At 31.2% G+C, this 12,050-nt stretch overlaps 3 protein-coding genes across 6 annotated transcripts in view; 1 reads left to right on the top strand and 2 right to left on the bottom strand.

The window, feature by feature from the left end:
* The window catches only part of l(2)gl (LLGL domain-containing protein l(2)gl), a 24,971-nt gene extending 22,871 nt beyond the window's left edge, over positions 1-2,100 (top strand). For all 3 annotated transcript variants that reach the window (XM_074118028.1, XM_074118029.1, XM_074118030.1), the window contains one exon: positions 1,078-2,100. In XM_074118028.1, coding sequence (XP_073974129.1) covers positions 1,078-1,137 — 60 coding nt within the window. In that variant the 3' untranslated portion in view covers positions 1,138-2,100. The remainder of the gene's footprint in view (positions 1-1,077) is intronic.
* Positions 1,676-12,050, bottom strand: LOC141449035 (UPF0764 protein C16orf89 homolog). Of its 2 annotated transcripts, none has more exons than XM_074118054.1 (7): positions 11,310-12,050; positions 9,265-11,111; positions 8,028-8,135; positions 6,885-7,132; positions 6,634-6,766; positions 6,111-6,213; positions 1,676-2,987 (listed from the first exon to the last, which is right to left on the bottom strand). In XM_074118054.1, the coding sequence occupies exons 2-7, from the start codon at positions 9,431-9,433 to the stop codon at positions 2,915-2,917; spliced, it is 834 nt and encodes a 277-aa protein (XP_073974155.1). In that variant the 5' UTR covers positions 9,434-11,111; positions 11,310-12,050; the 3' UTR covers positions 1,676-2,914. The 2 variants fall into 2 exon arrangements, with proteins under 2 accessions (XP_073974155.1, XP_073974154.1); XM_074118053.1 differs by lacking the exon at positions 1,676-2,987 and adding an exon at positions 5,474-6,038.
* LOC141449042 (small nuclear ribonucleoprotein Sm D3-like) lies at positions 3,019-5,006 on the bottom strand. The gene has a single exon (XM_074118069.1). It carries the CDS (start codon positions 4,886-4,888, stop codon positions 4,553-4,555), a length of 336 nt encoding a protein of 111 aa, XP_073974170.1. The 5' UTR covers positions 4,889-5,006; the 3' UTR covers positions 3,019-4,552.

The raw sequence follows: 12,050 nt of genomic DNA, 5'->3' as shown, positions 1-12,050 counted from the left end.
TAGTAGACGAAGCCTCCCCTAATAAAGAGGTTGAGGACTTTCCCTACTAGTTCTTTTTGCGCTACTAACTATCTCCTTTGGTCTCAAAGTTCCAAAGGTTTCATAGCGCAACCGCTCGATTGCCATTGAGAGGCCGTTTACTTCCTGACACAATCTGCACAACAGTTCCGAGCTAATAAGCCCGCACCTTGTACAGATGCATCGCAATTACTAAGACAATAATAATTGTCCTCGATTGTTTTCTGACTTGGTCGTATTTGTGGTTAGTACCCTCCAAACTTGTTTAGAAGTTCGCGTAACAATTCCTAAGTTATGTCTATAGCTTTTTGACATTTCTATAAAGCGCATTTTTTCATCCATATCCCCAGTTCTTTAGTAACTCTAAAATTTCGCTCCTTCTTTCATTGAAATGTAGAATTTTGTTTTGTTTAACTGCATCTAGTTCTTTACATAACACTTTCAAAAGTTTTAAACTGTTGTTAAACATTACAATTTAACCAGTCAGTTTAGATCTAGCTCATGCAGAGTAAATTTTCCTGAGCACAATATTTTCGACGCTTGTTGCTTGATGAGGTCAGCTTGAAGAGTTTAATAACGCTTTTCGGACTTGGCATCGGTGGTAAATAAAATACGTATATTTACACGCACACAATTTTCATAAGCTTTTCGAGATAATTAATAGATGAAAGAAACTGTTTAGATTAATTACCTATCAACCTCCAGCCAGCCTCTCATACGCGCGTGTTTGGCTTGTTGAGTGAGTGATATTGGGGCTGGCAGGAAGAGTCAACAAACAAAGCAGAATACTAACCAATGAGAGCGAATTTAGTTTTGCTCTCATATTTATATTAATTTATTAATAACATAAAATTAAAATAGATTTAGCTGAACGTACTGTACATCGAAGCTTGATTTGGTGTCTTCAGTTCAAACTAAAATACCATATTTCCTTATTATGTAAATCTATTACCTAATTATTTAATTGTATTTAGTTACATTCTATTGTGTATTGTTTTCCTCACGTAAAAATTATTATTTTTAAAAATAAAGGTTCTGTAAATGATTTCCAAATTTTAGGTACGTAAGGCTCCATTAGCGAGAATGGAAGATATGGACTCAGATACTGTGGCAACTTAATCTTAAGAAGAAACTACTTGAAGAAAAAATAATAATAATATGGTAGGTAGGGTTATTGTAAAACAAAAAGAAAAGATACCCAGAGTATTTATTTTTTATACTATTTGTTTTTTAATTCATTAATACGATCCTCAATTTTTACCAATTCGTTAAAGTGTATATACGACTCTAAAAGAAAAAAATGAAAAACTGGAAAACTCCACTTAGGGTTAATTTATAATATTATAACTCTTCCCAGTTTTATCTTATTATTTAATTAGAAAAAAATCCGTGGTCCAAAATTTTAAAATTTCAAGACAATACTTTCTTTCATAAATTATTATTAATTAACTGGACATTAGTAGCGAATAATGATCCCTAATGTTCTCATTTTTTATATTAATGTCATTTAAACCTAAAAATATACATGCATAAATAAATATTAATATCGGTGGAGGATATTATAAACTTAATTGTTAAGACTAATTATTTAGTTATATTTATATATATATTATATAAATATATTTATAAAGAGTGCCTAAATTAATATTTGCATATATTATAGAATTGTTTTTATGAATATAAATTTATATTTGTATGTATTATCCTTTAGTAATGTATCCTATATCGTACATACAAATATAAATACATAAAATAATTAATACATGCTCCTTTTTTATATTGAATGTTAAAGCAAAAAAGAAAGAAAAAGTTTATTGTAATTATCTTATATATAAAAAAGTTAATGAAACATTAACAATTTTTGTTCAACTCTTAATTACTATTAAAACTCAATAATCTCTTTTATAAAACGGACATCACTTCTTTATTGTCGAACATTCATGTAATTATTTAAAGAAAAAAATGAAAACGCTTTAACCAAAAATATGTTTATTTATTTATTAGATAAAATTTTGAAAAATTTTATGTCTAAAAAAAAATTAAATTAAGAGAACTCAAAAGTTCATTGCATATTTTAATTAACACAGTTTCTTGTAATAAATTTTCCTAATAATTCCATCAAAACAGATACAAATTTTAATTATATTTATATGCAAGTTATTATAATTTCATTAGATATTATTTAGTTCCTGATGAATCACATCAGCCTATGACTGTATCGCATGGACCCTTTGCTTACTCTATGATACCTCGCCTAAAACTCTTGTGAGTCTGTCAGAGGTTGCAGCTTATCAGAAAACAGCCTGCAATAGAGTGTGTTGTGGAGTGTATGGTTAAGAGTGTGTCTCTTCATGTTTCGTGGTGGCCCGGTGGATAGATGGAGGAAAAAATTCAAGTAACATCCCTAATCGCAGGCCACTACCAGCTTAACAATCATGCTACACTAATGAATAATGGTAAAGTGGATATTGGAGGATAGGCACGGAAGGAGAACACCTAGATCACGTTTATGTATGTCACTTGCAGACGTTCCGTAGAGTTGAAAGATACTAAGAGGCTGGCAAGTGAATAAAAAAGACGAAGGGAATGATAACTGTCTATAAGGCTGTTCATAAAATAGAAAAATATCTGTTATTTAAAATTAGCATATATATATTCTCTTTAGCTGAAGTGCAGAATTTTAGTTAACGACATTTCAATTTAAAAAATATTTATTTAAAAAAAATCATTTAAAAAAGTAATTAAATTCAAATTGCATTATTAACTGACGGTTTTAGAAAAACAAACTCGTCCTTTTAGTAATTACAAAACTGAAGAAAAGTGAAAAATTAAATTTTCACATTATTTCCAATAGCTACTCCCTGCTCCTTGAGAAGAAGAAGGATACAAGTTGTAGTTACTCAGATATCCGCCATAGTCCTGGTTTCCTGAATGTGCTTGGTATCCACCTCTGGAAAATCCACCTCTTCCTAAAAACGTTTGTAGGCATTCATAAATTAATTCAAAAGCTTTCAATTTTTTTTTTTTTTACTTGTTTGTTCCTTTATTAGGCCAGTAAACAAAAAGCTTAACGCCAGGAAAGAAAGGCAGCATTTGCATCCCTTGGTTTTTTACATAGAGAACTTGTAAACGAACCAATGAGAAGTACTGGTATTTAGAATTTATTTTTATTTGAAACATGTCTCTTGGACACTGTTTCCAGGGCCGCTGGAGTTATAGAGGGTCGAATTATTGTGCCTTCCTATTGGTGCCACATGAACTCTCACAAAAACCTTCCAAGAATTTTTTGCTGATAGCAAGAGACCTGAGAATGAAGCATGTTTCCTGGATATCGAATATAGATCAGCTATTTAGCCTTGGAGACGAAGGTCAATAAAGTGACACGACTAGTAATCACCTAGCTTTGTAAAGTTTTGTAAAGCGCCTCTTTGCTTTGCTCGTTTACAGAAAGTTTTAAAAGGCTGCAAGTTTAAGGTAAGTGGAGTCTCGCCCATATTTTAATTCTAAATGCTGTTCATTTCATTTAATCAGTTAAGAGAAGTTGTGACCTCGCTGGATAGTTTTCTGAAGATTTCAAATCTAAAATCACCTTAAACTTTAAATCTGGCACTTTTACAAGTATTCATTCCCTACACAGAAGTAACCAAAATTTCATTTCTAATGTTTATGGCAGGCACAACAATCAATAATAATAGATTGATAGCCGTCCATTGGTGGCTCTACAATAGATGCATAACTATGACTATTATTTGAAATAGTTTTCTAGGAAAGTGGAATTTTTGGAGGGAAGGAGAAGATAAGCTTTTCTCTTGACTATTTCAGAGTAATTTTCGACCTCATCTTACATCATTCCCAAAATTCCTTAAAAAATAATTTTGAGCCTATGGTAAGCCTAACATACATACTAGTGGTATGGTTAATGTCAAATGAATCTTTTTGGTAATTGCCCAGAAAAATTATAAATGCGTTCTGTAAAGTCACACTTTTGATTGACTGAAATTGCTCGAACTGTGACTTTTGGTTAGAACATTCATACCTATAAATACTTGTAATAATAGTAATATTGAAGAATGTTAGAAGCGCAAAAATTTTTAATCGGCGCTTTTAGAGGAGTCTTAAAGATTTTTGTAATACGTATTCCAAGTTTAAAGGGAATCAATTTTCGAAATAAATTCGTATATTTTAGCTACAATCAAAGGTTGGTTTACCATTTTGGTGTTGAGAATTTGTCTTCTACTTCCCAAACTTTAATCACTCTTGTAGACTGTCAGACTAAAAGGCTGAAGTCAAATTGTTAGTAGCACACCACTAAATCAACCTTTGATACTATGAAAATAAATGCCCAGTTGGAAATAAGAAAACGCGTCAAATGACAGAGGGAAATGGACTAGACAAGTCGCACTAAGAGAAATTTTGACGGGCAAATTTAATTTTTCTTAAATAGTGCTGTTGTAAAGGTGATTTATGCCGTCAAATCGCGTAGAAAGGGCAGTAGGAGAGTTCAGCCATTAGACCTTAGGCACAACTCTTGTTCTTACTGACCTCTTTGCATTCCTCCTCGTGAACCCCTTGAGAATCCGCCAGATCCTCCTCTAACACCCCTACCTCTGCCTCGTCTAAACATTGGAGCCACTCTAAGCATATCTGGTAATATTAGCATAACTACTTTAGATCCTCTAATATATACATTTTCCATTTGTACTTCTTTTCCATTTGTATATGTAACAGTAGTTCCTTGCATTAAACAATTCATATTGTCTTCCGCTTCAACTAATTTACCTCTAAACATTTCGCCAGTTTGTGTCTGTATTGTAACAATGTGGCCTTCAGCCTCGTGCAGCAATTTGACTGGAATACTAATTGCAGCCATTTTATTATTTTTCGTATTTCTCTAATAGCTTTAGTTATTTATTTGTTCAAGCTTATTATTATTATTTTTTATTATATATGGTACTGAGTTATTCAAATGTTACCACATATGATTTAAATTTTTCCGATAAATCGTAGAATAAATCTAGCAGGTGGTATTTTTATTAAAAATCCTGTTTTTCTTTGTAAATTCCTATCATATTGTTATCATAAAGTCTTATAAATCTTTGAATTCAGTAAAGATAGTGAGCTTTAAGAATAGAAAATTGTTGTTATCTTACGATTAATTTAAAAGTAAAGTAATGCCTAATTTTTCAGGCGGGCTATACATCCTGCTATCAGTTAGGTGTCTTGGACGGAGGCGACTAGCGAACATACTTTAATGTTAAATTCTTATACCAAACATTAAATAAAATCCAAGACCTACACCAGTAACTGGACCCAGTATCACAAATCTTATTAGCAGCTTGGCGGGTCTCGCCTCTAACCGCTCGGCTACCGTGGTGTACCTATCGTCTTCCAATTAAAGAAGAGTGTCATTTCATTTAATTAATATTTAATTTAATATATTAATTAATTTCTCCCAAACGTAATTGTTTCACATGAAAGCAATAGATCTAAGTGGTTTGTATTCAAAGTTTAAAGGAAATCATTCATACCATCTTCAAAAACAAAAAGTGTAAACTAAGTCATTGTCACCCCAAGCATGGGCTTTCTCTGCTAAATGGTGCCCTTAAGTGAAAGTTTTAGTATAGCTACTACATTCTCGTATGTTTCTTTAGGTGTACAGTACAATTAATCCTTATGTGTAGACTTTTATTGCAATAAGCCTACAGAGTTTTATTTTGTTTTGGATTTACATGTTCGCGAAGAATAGCCAGCAATAAAATGAAATTAACCCTTAATTGGTTGTGAAATGGCAATACATAATAAAACAGTTTACCAAAAGACAATCATCTTCCTGACGTAAATATCAAGACAGTTCACAATACCTTGAGAGTTACGTAAACATTTGTAAATTAATTATTTTAAAAAAATAACAGAAAGCAATGTATACAAACAAATTTTATATATTAAGGAATAAATAAAACGTAGCTAAGCCAGCAACGCTTACTGCTGACAAATGTTGGTCACAATCTTCTGCAAGTTCACTGAAATAACCCATTATACATTTGTTAAAATTATTTAATTGAATAATGGATGAATAAATAAATGTTACTTACGGATTGTTGTGATAATGAAAACATCCAATTTTGCTTTGTAGCGATTTAATTAATTGTAGATTCATTTCTGTAGTAAAACCTCGATAAATGCCACAGAAGACAACTGAAATGTTAAATAAAATCACTTAGCTCATTGTAGTCCAGAACTAGAAATATGCATGTCATAGTTAAAGAGAGTAGGTCGTGACACAGTTAAAAACTGCAAGTTTTCACGCATATGGCACCTAGCAAATCTGAACAACTTATTTTTTTTATACTATAGAGACAAGAAAGCTTCTGCAGTCTGCTTTTTTTATTTATGTGGCTGAATAGAGAGAACCAACCATGGTTTTGATTCCATTTAAAAGAAGGAAGCAGCTAGCCTGGCAATCTTCCTTCATTGTTGCTGCTGGAATACTTCACAACATACAGACATCAGGAGAAACATAGAAAAGAATAGAAAGTAGCATGGAATTGATGGATGAAATAGGTAGATAGGCTTTATGGAAGTGAAAAGACATTATTTTATCAATTCATTTCTAACTTTGTTCAATTAATAAGTCCTTCAAAGTTTCGTCAACACCAAATTCTTTCCAAAGAATCTTCTGTTCCCCCAGCATTTTTGAACATAATTTCCTCAACTCGTATCTATCTTTCATTTTTTCCCGAGAGAACAACTAGAACACAGAGGAAAAAAAATATTTAAATGGAAAATGAAGGTAGGTAGTTGAAAAAAAAAATCTTAACATACATATTTATTTATTTAAGCAAGGAAAGAATGACTAATTTTCTCACGGAGTGTCTGATAATGAAGTATAATGCCTGATGCGTGAGCGAATAGCCAATAGCTGTTGGATCGTTCATGGCTTTGCTGCACATTTTTGATGCAAATCCTTCACTGAGTAACGACAAAAAACATTTGTCTGATTCTTTCGGTGTTGGATGCCCTCTTACCGGCTTGTAAGCCAATGTATAGTTAATGTCAGTTGGATTCAAATTTCTTTGATCAAATACTTCGCTCCACGATTTCATAAATTTTCTACCTGAAACAAAACACAAATTACTACAAACTGTTCAAATGAGAATTACAATAATAAGCAGTTTTTTTTTACAGGTTTCCCTGGTGTCTTTTTTTTTTTTTTTTGATCGTATGTAAAGATGTGCTACACTACAGCAGGGAGATAGCGGCCTCTTGGTTGTCTATCTTCCCAGCCATATCTTTGATGTTCTTATTCTTCAACTTATTTCTCTTATTATTATTTGTTTTTATTCAAGGCGCGTCAACATTTGAGGTCATTAGCTTCCCGAAATTTTTTCAGAACTCTGCCGACCTTCACTCAATGTTCTGTCGTTACAGATAACACTGTCCATTCTCGGAAAGTGAGCTGTAAGAGAAAAACTGAGGGCTGAGTGGTAGATTCCAACCCGGCATATTCGCATTGGAATTCAGTATACGATAACTAACTAGCGCATTGACATCTTTGGTCTTCAGCACGTCTAAATCTTTATTCGCTTTGATCTAGGACACACAAAGTTTGGTCGGCTATTCTTCAGTTCTGCCTGTTTGGCAACTGCCAAAGCACCTTGACCCGCTACGTCAAGCAACAAAAATGTAGAAGAGCCTCAGGTGGTCTAACTGGTGCCACATATCCTCTCAGTTCATCAATACAAATGATGGCAAGCAACCTTGGTAGTGCTGTACATAATTATTCGAGTGTACTGTTCAATATTGTTTTAAAAGATTAGTACCTTCCTTTTGATAACTAGCTTGACATATGGACTCACTCATTTTATTATTGTATTAGTTTTATTTTAATACTATTTGCATTTGGAGAAAGTGTTTATAAATATTTCTACACCACTTGAAATAATGTAATTTAGCAACTATCTATGTACTCGTACACTGAATGTAAGTAAATTTACAAGAAAAATACGAACCATAAGGAGACAGTGACCAATTCTTTGGATATAACTTCTCAATTATAAAAGTACATTTGTCTATTATTTCATCCACCTCATTTATTCCAGCGAACCTTAGGAGACGACCTGCGAAGTAATTTTATATACTAGTTATAAAATGCCACAGAATAAATTAAAAGTAAAATGAATGTACGAAAGCAAAAAGATAAAAAATACCAATTCCAGAATTTACTACTCGAAATAATTAGTGACAAACATTTCATTAAGCAATTCCAATTATTTGTATCCCTACTTATAAAAACTTTGTTAATACATCTTCTAGTTACAAGTACAGATTACGCAGAGAAAACGAGAAAGGGAATTAGAAAAAATTAAGGAAAAGAAAAGATTCGAGAAGTTATGACATTGCAGAAGGAAACATGTATTTGCTTAAATGAAATAATAAAATAAATTTTCTAATCAGAATAAACTTATGGTTTTACATACAATTATGATAATTCAATTACTTCTAGATTATAATCTACTTTTATCTTTATTTACAAAAAAATGAATGTATTAATCCTGTCGATGTCAACTTGGCTGCCCGCATCATACGAATGATCCTTTTTTTTTTGCTCTGGTTGAATAAAAAAATTCTTTGTAAGTTAGCACAACGTATTTTATTTCAGTTGATAATAATTAGTCTTGCAAGTTTTAGAAACAAAATTATTCTTTAGTAAATATTCTTCCAAAAAAGCTGTACTTGAAAGTTTAAAACTGCTTTTGGAAGTAAGTAAAATAATCACACAATTTGTAATAATTTGTTTTGGCTACAAAATAACTGAAAACAATTACATCATAAGTTTTCAAAATAAAATTGTCAATCTTCAGTATTCATTGGGTAACTATAGTTCTTTCTAGTTCACTGCTTAATATGATTTATTTAAACAATTTTTTCAACGTCTTCATCATCGTCATCATGAACAGTTTCGAATTTTTCTTTAAAATTCTGTTCCCTGCCTGTCAAACTCCCATTGGGTCAAGTGTGATTAAACATTTGCTTTTTGCTTCATGGAGTTAGAGATGTATTTGGGAAAGGTGATGTTCTTTCTTATCACCTTGTGTTACGTTGCGGCAGTATGTACACTGATTAAAAGGCTACTATATATATAAACAAATTAAATTAATACATACATAAATTTTATGTCAATGCTGCTGAAGGGGTGTACTAAATCTAACGTTCAGCATAACAATGATAAATTATAAATGTAAATACCTTTAGTTAACACAGTTCCTATGACAAAATTATAATTTGGCTCTTGATGATTTCGGATGTAGTAGGACAGAGTTTTATTTATTAAAGGGAGTATTTCTGAATTTGGTAAATCCCTGGCACCAGCATAATTGAAAACAAGGATGATGGTTAAAATTAATCGAGAATACATGGCAATCCGGTAGGGTGATCTTAACTTCACTACTGAATCAAGTCGACTGTCGCGATCCCAGGCTTACTAGTTCGCTTATCAATCCAACCCTACTTTCTCCCTTACTTTTGTTACACATTCTTTGGATAATGTTAAGAAAAATAAATTTTTTTTTTATTTAGTCTCTTTTTTTTTGTTAATGCGCTGAAAAAAAAACAACTGGAGCATACATTCACTTTTTTCAAAGCGTTTGGAAAATTTTTCTAAACATTTCAAAAAAAGAACTGATAAGCCTAATTTCATCCCTCCTTAATAACCGCGCTTAAATTAAGTTTCCTTAAAAAACGTTTCATATAAATTATTAGATCTGCACAATATGTATTATAAAGAAAATCATTGGATCTACATAATCTACTGAAAAACTCACTAAAAAGACTGTCCCGTCCATGACACCTAATTGTAGACGAACGTTAAGCGCCGCCTGTAAAAAAAGGCGATTACTTTATTTTATATACATAGATATATTTAAATATATATATTTATTAACGCGGCACTTTTTTCCAGCCAATCGAATTCCATTAAATTGGGAATTTCTCATGTGTAATTTAATTTTAATTGACATTAAAACCATGATCAGATTGTACAGTACAGTGAAATGGACTTAAAAGGGAAGCCTGCCGCTATTCTTTCCTCCCAGCTTAAAATCGTGTTTAGTACCTTTAAATAAAAATTCCTGGGAAAACTACACTATGAGTGTATTCAACTATTATGAGTAATTTAAGCTTGAATATTTTAATAGATAGTGTTGTACATTTCGGATTTTTTTTCGGTTAAATTGAAATAAGATTTTAAATGCCAGATACCACCGAACTTATCTTAATCAATGCCGAATTTTAATCTACAAAATTTTGAGGACTACTATGTTAATGCCAGAAATTTAAAGAATTAATTTTCTATTAAAGAAAGAGTTATGCTATTCTATTGAAGAAAAATTAAGTATCAATTTTTAGATTAAATAGTTAGTGAATCAAAATCAAAAGGGGTACGTTAGTTCTTAGAATTAAATTCACAGTTACAAACTTAACATCTTGCATGCTAACTTTTAAAAAAGTCTCTGCAGACACAACATTCTGCTTTGATGAGCAATTATATCTTATAGAGAACTTTCTTTAACTTCGGGCTAGCTAATTTCTACAAAAAAAGATGCGCCTTAGTTAATAAAAAAGGGGGTACTCCCGTTTGTAAGCTTTAATAAAAGTTACCCAGAAATATAATCTGAATGCAGGGTATAAATTGACATTTCTACATATTAGACTGTTTGCTTGACAAAAAAGGAATATAGAGGTTGAAATGTTGAAATTATATTTCTAATACCATTCGGATTTTAAAATCCAAATAGATTTTGTTTTGAACTTTATAATGTCAAGCTTGAGATTTTTAATTTTGTTAACCTTTGCAAACACTTCACTTCGCATTAGGTGTTAAAAAGAAATTAGAGTACGTTTATTAATAATAAATCGTTATTTTATTAAATATTAATACATGGAAAATATAGTTTTTTAATGTTTTATTCTTTTATTTCATTCATTTATTTTTAAGAAGAAAATACACAATCTTGATGTGATGGAAGTACATAACGATCTGCAACGCAAACATGGGTGGGACCAAACTTTTCACATTTTCCATTGATTTTTTCCGTCTGAAAGAAAAATATAATTTACTTAAACAATAATTACAAGACGATAATTTTCTTTTTTTAAATCGTCATAAAGGGAACAAAAGAGAAATGAACAAAGGTATTATTGATAATGAGTTTGCACGTTGATTGACAACAGAAAGGTTATTTAGATTCAAATAAATGAAACAAGAGTTTAAAAATAAATGAAAATATACTAACCCGAGAGGAACTCTTGGAAAATATATTTGAAAATTGAAAGTAATTGTCTTTAAAAGTTTAATGAAAGCCAGAAAAAATGGACGTTTGAAATCTGTCAGTTGCAAAGCAGTAGGTTCGTCTGATTAACTTATTTTTATTATTACCCGTGCGTGAGGGATAGCCACTTTTCATATTTACACAAATAACCATTTTGCTGCGAACCATACCAGAGATGCTGAAGATGAATGAAATTGAACAATTCCACTAGGGGTCAGCAAACAAAACTCCGAATACATGTATATAGCGATAATAAGTGAGACCATTGTGATTAATAAGGAATAAGTGAGGGCTTTGAACTGTAGTTCCCTGTTGTTTAAACCGGTGTTTCTCGAGAGTAAAAAAATAATTTTTAGGAAAAACTTGTTTCCGAGGAAAATGCAAATGAAAATACTTTTTTTGTAGTATTCGAATAAATTAAAAAAAAAAAAATTAAAAAAAGGGTTTTAAATATCAAAAAACAAAAAAAAAGAAAAGTAAGGTAAAATTACATTTGGAAGTAAATAAGTGTTAAAATAATCACTACTGAAACTACCATAGTGGTTTTCTAACTACGCTTCCACTCCTATATTGATGGGATTATCTAATGATGAATCAAGTCTATTATTACTTAAAATATTACTTTTTTGCAGTGAAAACTTATATGTGTTTTCCATCACCAAAAAATTAGACAAATTAAACAAGAAACTTTAAGTAAACTAATAA

The sequence above is a fragment of the Rhodnius prolixus genome, unplaced genomic scaffold, assembly GCF_049639745.1.
Source record: "Rhodnius prolixus isolate KJV_2025 unplaced genomic scaffold, Rpr scaffold_2, whole genome shotgun sequence".
Lineage (NCBI taxonomy): Eukaryota > Metazoa > Arthropoda > Insecta > Hemiptera > Reduviidae > Rhodnius > Rhodnius prolixus.
The sequence above is the reverse complement of the archived record's forward strand: the minus strand, read 5'-3'. Positions and strand labels throughout refer to the sequence as shown.

What these genes read in the sequence shown, in the direction of transcription:
- LOC141449042 (XM_074118069.1), bottom strand. Translation starts at nt 4,888, where the DNA reads ATGGCTGCAATTAGTATTCCAGTCAAATTGCTGCACGAGGCTGAAGGC.
- LOC141449035 (XM_074118053.1), bottom strand. Translation starts at nt 9,433, where the DNA reads ATGTATTCTCGATTAATTTTAACCATCATCCTTGTTTTCAATTATGCT. An exon ending in ACTTCATTATCAGACACTCC is followed by an intron (nt 6,767 to 6,884) that starts GTGAGAAAATTA and finishes TCTGTGTTCTAG; the next exon opens with TTGTTCTCTCGGGAAAAAAT. An exon ending in TTTCATTATCACAACAATCC is followed by an intron (nt 6,039 to 6,110) that starts GTAAGTAACATT and finishes GGGTTATTTCAG; the next exon opens with TGAACTTGCAGAAGATTGTG.